Source organism: Phaseolus vulgaris, chromosome 5, assembly GCF_000499845.2.
Source record: "Phaseolus vulgaris cultivar G19833 chromosome 5, P. vulgaris v2.0, whole genome shotgun sequence".
NCBI classification, from domain to species: Eukaryota; Viridiplantae; Streptophyta; class Magnoliopsida; order Fabales; family Fabaceae; genus Phaseolus; species Phaseolus vulgaris.
The window spans coordinates 17,692,948-17,702,387 of record NC_023755.2 but is presented as its reverse complement, the minus strand read 5'-3'; the positions used below and the strand labels follow the sequence as shown (position 1 = coordinate 17,702,387).

The 9,440-nt window shown below is 33.4% G+C and overlaps 1 protein-coding gene across 1 annotated transcript; it reads left to right on the top strand.

Annotated features, from left to right (window-relative positions):
* Positions 1-1,032: 1,032 nt before the first annotated feature.
* LOC137835229 (BES1/BZR1 homolog protein 4) lies at positions 1,033-5,493 on the top strand. Its single transcript, XM_068643630.1, has 3 exons — positions 1,033-2,053; positions 4,128-4,885; positions 5,128-5,493. Exons 1-3 carry the CDS (start codon positions 1,838-1,840, stop codon positions 5,129-5,131), a joined length of 978 nt encoding a protein of 325 aa, XP_068499731.1. The 5' UTR covers positions 1,033-1,837; the 3' UTR covers positions 5,132-5,493.
* Positions 5,494-9,440: the final 3,947 nt, after the last annotated feature.

Here is a 9,440-nt window from a genome sequence, read left to right as displayed (position 1 = left end):
TTTGAAGGCAGGAAACAAAAATAAAAGTTAGCACTGCTTTGACTATTACTAACTCACTTTTATCAAAACCCATATGATGCCGTTTCAAAAAGATATTCTTAGTTCCAAAAGAAATTCATTTTGATGCATGACTCTTTTACTTTATCATCTATATTTTATTTTACAGTTTATTATTTAATAAATTTAAATATATCGATAATATGTTGAACGCATCAATAACTACTTTATTTAACAGTAGTACACATTTTTTATTCTTAGATATTAAACTTTGTATATAGTGGAAATTTTCTATTTTCTCATTTTTACTAGAGATAAATGTAACTAATTAAAATGGAATGTTGGAACATGATATTGAGATTTTATATAAAAAAAATTAAAGCTAACTAAATGTACTAAGTTAATAAGAATAATGACCCTTTTCATGTTAGAACATAGCGAAAATGTTTATTATTACAAATTAATATATAGGTTTACCATCTCTAGTTGTTAGACAAACAAAATATCACAAACAACATTATATATAAGTGAAAACAGTAAGATCATTTGTAATATACGTAAGTTAAAGAAAATACGAAGATAAATAAAAAAAAACACTCTCTGTAAATTACAAATAATAATAAACACATTATTAGAAAACAAATATATTTTTTTTATAGAAAGTATATTTCTATTCTTATAATTTTGGTTAAACATGTCATATTATCAATTTAAAAAAGAGTGAGTTTAATCTCTCAACTTAATTATGACACATTTTAAGATACAGACTAAATCTACATTTTTTTTAAAGTTTGAATATCAAATGCATTTGTGTAAAAGTATAAAACCCTCATTTTAAAATCCTAGAAACTAAAACATTTTTTTATATAATTACTATGGGTTGAATATTTGAAGTTAAGTTTTGAGTTTGAATATTGTAAATTATAAATATGATTAGAATATTTTATTTTATTAATGTTGATCAATCAGCTACTAAAATTTAGTTATGATTAGAATGTTTTTGTTGTTAACATTTTTTTATTAATGATGAATTAAGTAATTAATTTTATAAACAGGAACAGAGAAAACAATAAACAAATGAAATTCAATTAAATAACTTGTAGTATGGTCTATGAAAACTTAAAAAGAGAGAGAAAAGGAAAATTAACACATCCCATGACATTCAACTGAAAGTAACCAACTGGCTAAATTCAGAAAAGAATAGAGAGAGAGAGAAAAAATGAGAAAAAGGAAAACCAAATCAAAGTCATAATAAGTCTCTGCCCAAAACAAAACAAAAGAAAACAAAACAAAACAAAAGTCATCCATTGTAGATTGTAGAGTGAAGGTCTCACAAATTCACAAAGAACTCACCACCACAATAAGCAAGCAAGAAAGAAAGGGAGAGAAAGTGAGGGAAAAAGGTTAGGGCCAGTGGTGGATCTAAAATCTCTAACACAACACAACATCCACTCTCTCTCTTTCTCTGTCTCTCTCTCTCTATAAAATTCCAAACACCATGATCATCAATTTGATCCGCAAATTTGGCTAATCAAGTGCCCCCTCTTCACTCTCTTCTTTTTCATCTTCTTTTCTCACACACAAACTCAAACACAAACACTCTCATTTTTTCGACCACTTTCTAAGTCAGATCTCTTCGGATCTCCGATCACTCTCCGGCCTCGAACCCACATCCTAAAACCACCAAATGTGCTGACTTTGCCACTTCCACCATACCCTTGTCCCTGCTTGGTTCGATTTCCTGTGACAGACCCAGAAGGGGTTTTAACGTTGTTGGGTCAAATCTGGTCCAAAGTTGTGTTCTTTGAGAGGTTTGAAGAGGACCCTTTTGAGTTGGGAGATGACGTCGGGGACGAGGCTACCCACGTGGAAGGAGAGAGAGAACAACAAGAGAAGAGAGAGAAGAAGAAGAGCCATAGCAGCGAAGATCTTCGCAGGTCTGAGGATGTATGGAAACTTCAAACTCCCCAAACACTGCGACAACAACGAAGTCCTCAAAGCCCTTTGCAACGAAGCAGGTTGGACCGTTGAACCAGATGGAACCACTTACCGGAAGGTACAATTTCCTGCATTCATTTTTTCTTTCTATTTTCACTACCAATTACCTATTTCTTTTTAACATCACAAATTTAGCTGCTTTAATTTAAGTAATTTTGTGTCAGAAGACGTTTTTTTTTTTTGTTTTTTACCCTAGCTTAAGCCTTCTCCCAGAAATGGGAAAGTGTTTATCTTCTTCCCCTGTTTTCATGCTGTTAATTAAATGTGTAGTTTGAGGTAGATTAACGCCTTGTCTTGAATCTCTCTCCAGAGTTTCACAATTATTTAAACCATATTTATTTATAAATATAAAGTTTAATGTGACTTATTTAACAAAATTAAATATTACTTGGGACTTTTTTTAATTTTTTTTTACTTTCATTGTCTGAGAAACATTAAATAGTTTTGTTTTGTACTGCAATAAATTTTTTTTATAGATGCAATGAAAATTAATTATTTTAACCATTAGGTTACACTTGTTTGGAGGAAGATGAGATCTTCGACATGATGGATCATGAATAGCAAGTTTGACTTCCTTTGGAGTCTGAAAACTTTATCTATTTTAGGCTGTAATATTTTTCTTAATTTTTAAATAAGAACATATAATTATTTCTAACCATTGTTGTCACTCTATGCTCATACATTCCCAGTTTTTTTTTTCACCTCATTCTTTTAATTACAACACTTTTCAAACACCAAACTTTATTTTTTTTCATTCTTTTTTCTATCTACACAGTTCATCTTGCATTTTCAAACCGGGTGTACATAAACTATTGTTATACATAAAGTGAGACAATTCTTATTTTTCATTTAACAACTCGTACACTACTACTTTTCATGTCTTTTTCTTTGTTACATCCTTTATTATTTTCTCATGTTTTGTTTTTTTTTTTAATTATAAAATTTGTCATAACAAGGTGTATAAACATTATTTGTAGAGAAGTCTCAGCTATAAGATGAGATTGAATAGTTTCATGATGTGATTATAAAATCATGTGACATGTGAGATGTTTAAAAACTAAAATATTTTAAACTGTATGGAATAAGATTTATTTCTCCAAAAAAGTTTATATATATTAAAATTCTTTGGCTGTGTACGGTGGATCCGGTAAGCAGTGGTCCTGGCATTGTTAGTGGGAAAGCATCAAAGATTCGCCTTCTTTCTTGACTGATGGTCACCTGAGAAACCAGGACAATCTTTTGTTTTTTAGTCTTTTACATTTTCATGGGACCAAAATGTCCTCACTGGTGAATGCTTCAATCATTACATCAAGTGAACCTGTCAAGGGGGCATTTTGGTAAACACAAAAGGGCAATTTTGCCAGCTTTGGTGTTCCGTGGTTGGTGTGTTTGTCTGATATTTTGCTTTGTGTAATGTCCGTCTTGCTGTGTGGCACAGTACATTAGCTTTTTGACTTTTTCAGACAGCGTGGCCACGTAGGATTCCATTTGGGAGTGTCTTTTGCCTCATCATTTACCCTTCTTTTGTGTCAATGTCACTGTTCTTTCTTTTTCTTTCTCCTCCTTCAAACAAACATGTTCAGATCTATGCATGCTTATAATATATTATATGATTCTGATAATAACTCTATCTGCTATGTTTCACTTTTGTTAGCGAGTTCTTTTTCTTGTCATATAAAATTTGGAAACATTCACTAATTGTTTTAGCACACTGTCTAATATTTGTTTGCATGCAATACAATCACCTAATAACACACACTTTCATCATCTCATAATCACATTTGGTGTTGTGACTTTCACCCTTTTTACTTACATTAGCTTGAAATAGGTTGACAGTGACATCATATTTTTAGTACATACATAAACTAAAGTTAATTGGATTTTTGTTTCTTGAAAGTGTTTATGGAAAAGTTTTATCAAAACAAATCCTTAATCAATAGAGTGTCTTATTAGCATTTATCATGTAGTTGTTGCCTCCTCATGTGGTTTTTGATGCCTGATTAACTGTTCAATTGTTGTATTTGAAAGTTTTGTGGTCATGCAAATCCTACCTGTGTACATCTGCACTACATGGTAGGTTCCCAAATGCTACACGTTATGATCAATTAATGGAATTTTTTTTGTACAATTAGGGATGCAAGCCTTTAGAGCGCATGGACATAGTTGGTGGATCATCAGCAGCAAGCCCTTGCTCATCTTACCATCCAAGTCCATGTGCTTCCTACAATCCAAGCCCTGGCTCATCTTCCTTCCCTAGTCCATCCTCATCCCCGTACACCAATATTCCTAATGCCGATGGCAATTCTCTCATTCCATGGCTCAAAAACCTCTCCACTGCTTCATCTTCTGCATCATCTCCCAAACTTCCCCATCTCTACCTCCATAGTGGCTCCATCAGTGCTCCTGTCACACCTCCTCTGAGCTCTCCAACCGCTAGAACACCACGAATCAATGCCGAGTGGGAGGATCAGTCTGTGCGACCAGGGTGGACCAGACAGCAGCACTACTCATTCCTGCCATCTTCTAGTCCTCCAAGCCCCGGCCGCCAAGTTGTTGACCCTGAATGGTTTGCTGGGATCAAACTTCCTCATGTTAATCCAACCTCACCAACATTCAGCTTGATCTCATCAAACCCTTTTGCCTTCAAGGAAGATGGTTTGGTTGGCAGTGGTTCGAGAATGTGGACTCCTGCTCACAGTGGAACATGCTCTCCTGCTATTGCACCAGGCACTGATCACAATGCTGACATTCCAATGTCTGAAGCTGTTTCAGATGAATTTGCATTTGGAAGCAACATGCTGGGGCTTGTGAAGCCATGGGAAGGAGAAAGGATTCATGAGGAATTTGGATCAGATGATCTTGAACTCACACTTGGTAACTCAAAGACGAGGTATTTGACCATAAATTGAATTGCTTTAATGCTAATGCTGTTGAACTCACACGGTTAATTAATCAGAAATTATCATAGATGGCAACTCTATTAACTTCTGCATAATTATCTGAAAACTTATCCTTGATATCTGTTGACGCTTAACAGTGTAAAAACCCTTTTACATTGTCAATGCAGAAAAATGAAAATCTTTAAGATATTTTTCTGCCCATCTTAAGACACGATTCTTTACCTTTTGGCAGATGAAGTGAGAAATAGGAATGTCAGCAATTGAATGTGATTATGTGAACATTGACTTCTGTTGGTTTTGTTCAGTAGATATGTTAGAGAAGGTAAGTGAGGTGAGTGCAAGCAGTTGCTTTCTTTTATTTATTTATTTTGATGACTTTCCCTTTTCATTTTATAGTTCTCCAGTAATATACATGTTTAGTTAGGTGTGGGGTGGATTTGCAACCCATACATCATTGTACTTGTTGTTAAACCTTATTATTGGAAACATCAGCATACATTGTATGGATTGGCTTGGTTTGCCACTGAAAGAACTCCACAGATTGCAACCTAACATTGTGTGGAAATTCCAACAGAATTGTCCTTTTTTATTGACATCAGTCATTTTTGGGTGCTTCTTTTTATCTCATTCCTCTGCATGTGGGTAATTTTTTTTAAGGTATATGCTGTTCAATCATATCTAACTGAATCTTCCTTCAATTGGAAGATTTCTGCTGCACACTTTCAGTTATACATGTTACTAAATTAAGCTAATCTACTATCCTCATCTTTATTTTTGGTTTTATAATTTAATAGATAAGGTAATTACTTTTTAGAGTTATTAGTAAATGAATGATAAAGATGAAAAGTAATTCTAATATGATTATTATTAGAATCAATTAATCGCTCTTTTACATTAAATTACATTTAACTTTTATACTATTTATTTATTTTTTCTTGGATAATTTTGTCTAATAATTTACCGTTAGATTACAAGACCTATAATAAAAATTATATTTACAAAATTTTATAGTAATTAAGAAGTTGGAACTGCACATAATTTAATAAACATTTTCGTAGAAAGATAAATGTAAATTATTTTATTAGATAAACTCAAGATATATCTCTTTTTAAAGGTAATGAATTATCTTTTGAGATATCCCCAATGTTTTAGAGATGCTTAACATTGTAAGATTTGACATAAATAATACATATAATATATAACAATATTTATGTGAAGGGGCATAATTCATATCTTATTTTTACTCTGTTTATATGGGAATGATTTTTTTTTACATACTTAAACCTCACAAGAAAAAAAAAATGGACAACTCTATTTATCACTAATATTTTATTATTTATATTTTTTTTAATGTTTTCTTCATGCTACATTGCAAAACCAAAAAAAAGTAAAAACATTATAGAGTCTCCAAAATATTTATTCAAACAAAATTATATAAAATTGCTAAACGCCACTCACCTTTTTTTTTATATATATTTACCAATAAAAGTTTACATTATTATTTTATATATTTGTTCTATTAAATTTTGACTAATTAATCTCGTATTGTTTCTTCCAGCACTGCACCTGCAGGTATGTTCTTCTCTCACCTCCATAAATATTTCGGATTACGTAATCTGAAAGTCTTTTACCAAATTCGTAATTAACTTTTAGATTATATAATTCATAAGCCTTTTTTAGATATATGATTTATTTTTGAATTACATAATCCAGCAGTCTAAATTAACTTTCGAAAACTTTTTTCGAATCTGTGTTTAGATATAATCCGAAAGCTACTCTTAAATCTGAGATTATATAATTTAAAATATCATTTTTTTAAAAACATAATCTTGATTATATAATTTGTAAACTATTTCCAAATCCCAGATTAACTTTCATATTATACCATCCAAAATATGAAGGTGAAAAAAAATAAAAAGATATTTTCAGAGAAAAAACATATCAATCTGCAAGAAGAAATAGTCTTAACCTCGTGGTATCTATTTCTGTACCTCATTGATTGAAGCAAAGTATGAATATATGTTTTTTTTTTTTTTCTCAAATAGTGCTTGTCATAGCCGCTTAGTAATCTTTTCTTGAAATGTCTAGAAAATTGATGGAAATAGCATTAGGTGTTTTAAAAAAAACTAAATTAATTGGTACTGAACTAAATTTAATAACAAAATGTTTTAAAAAAAAGTTAAACTAAATTATTATTTTAATTTAGTTTGTAAAAGGCAAATTATTCTTAAATAACTACATTGTAAAATTTAAAAAAAATACTTTAAAATAGGATATTTATTGATATAATTTAAATAATAGTCTAATTTGATTCACTTAATCTGACGTATAATATTTTTTTTTGAAAATAATTATATATTTTAATGTCAAATCAGTTTTAGATATACTTGGGTAAAAATCCACGAACCACTTGTGTAACGTCCAAATCACTTGGATACGGATTTGATTTTTTTAATAATTTTTTTATTGTAGATTATTTTATTCTCCATCCGTATACGCCCAGATTAAACAGGTTTTATTTGAGAACTTCATGAACTATCCACAACTCATAATAAGTTCAATTTAATCCAAAATTTAATCTTTCCTTTTATTGATTATTTAATATTAAATAAATAATTGATAAGTAAATGGATGTTAAGAAATCTTAATACATCTTTATGAGTATAAATTAAATTTATTAAGGTGCGAAATTTACAGTAAAGAATGTAGTTTGTACGAATAAGTTCTTGAAAATACTGATATGAACTCATCCACTTACTTAACTCTAATTTTAAAATTCATTTCAATTTTATAATAATTTAGTAAATTTATTTTTTCTATCAATAAATTATATACTTGTTTTTCTCACCTCACAAAGTTGGTAACCTATGAAGTTCGGACACTCCTCTTAAATGGCGTGTCGGTGTTGGATACATGTATCGGACACCGACACTCGTAGGACACGTATCCGTGCAGTGTCCAATTCAAAAAAAATTGTTAAATTTATGATAATTCTAGTATAGTTCTAACACAATTTTAAAAGGGAAAATATATTAATTTTCTAAAAACTCAAACTTATTGTATAAATTTGTACTAGCCAGACCTTAAACATCGACATCAGACATCGGCGTTAGATGATGACATCGGACATCGGTGGTCTGGTCGCATTAATGGGCCACGTAAATGGGTTCCAGGAATAATAATGAGCTATCAACCAGACATAAGAAAGACCTATTTCACGGGTTCATGCATGAGGTGTATATAGTATGTTCAGGTATAGCACAAGTAAGTGTTCTCTAGAGGCGCTAAGGCCCATAAGGGTTAGGGTTTCCAGGGAAAGACTGCATGCATGACACGTGAATAATTAGGGCACCCATAGAACATATGGCCCTGCAGCGCTGATGCATGAGTTGGTACCTTCGTGGTCATACTGTTAAGATTTTGCACTCCAGAAGAGGAAAGTCCTATGCAGCGGCTGCGCTAAGCTTGTGCAACGTGTCACAGGATGCCTCGCTAGTAACCCTAATTCCACTTAAGGAAAGATCCTCGTGGGACAGGGAGTTGACCTAGATACAACCTATATAAAGGGTGGTAAGAACCCTAGAAAGGTACGTCGTTTCTAAGACTGAAACTACTTTACATGCTTATTGTTTCTTAGCCCAGTACTGACTTGATTGTCGGAGTGCAATCAACAGGTAGGGCCCCCTCTGTTTCAACGAAGCCACTCTCAGTCCCAAGGAGAGAGCAGAAACCACCAGAAATAGGAGGAGCCACCATCTGCCTTTGAAGTCAACGCCGACTAAGTCAACCGGCAAGAACATTTGGCGCCCACCGTGGAGCCCGATAAAACTAGGTCCCACTCACAATCGTGTTGAGAGCCATCCAGCAACATGAGGAATACGAGACAAGGTGCATCTCACTAGAAGGAGGGGACAACGTCACCATGCAACAACTTATGGAGACCATTCGCGCCTTCCAATATGTAGTGGCGGTGTCCAAAGCCAACCAAGACAGGATTCTAGCTGAAGTTCAGGCTGAACAAGAAGCCAGTTAGGAGTGATTCCAGGTCGATTTAGCCGCGTCGCAAGCAAACGATGAAGAACTGTTCCATGCCAATGAGGAATTGCGCAGAGACTTGCAACGCATGGGGGAGTGCGCCAATGATGAGCCAAACCCACCCATTACTGTTAGGGCTCGCCCCATGCCTTTTTCCCAGGCAATCATGGATACGGTAGTACCGTCTAGTTTCATGGTTCCAAAAATCGCCTTCAGTGGTGTTAAGGACTCGGAGGCCCACATCACGGCCTTCCACACCCAGATGATGATCTCAGGAGGGACGGACGCTATGCACTGCAAGCTGTTCATGAGGACGTTCTCAAACACAACATTGGACTGGTTCATTAGCCTTCCTAATGGACACATCACCTCGTTTGACCAGTTTTTGAACCTGTTCAAGGAGCAATTCATTGTCAACCAGGCTCCCCTCCTGTTTCTTTTGATCTCTTTGATGTGAAGCAGTACCAGGGAGAGCCCTTGAAAGATTTCCTGAACCGATTTGGGGCACTA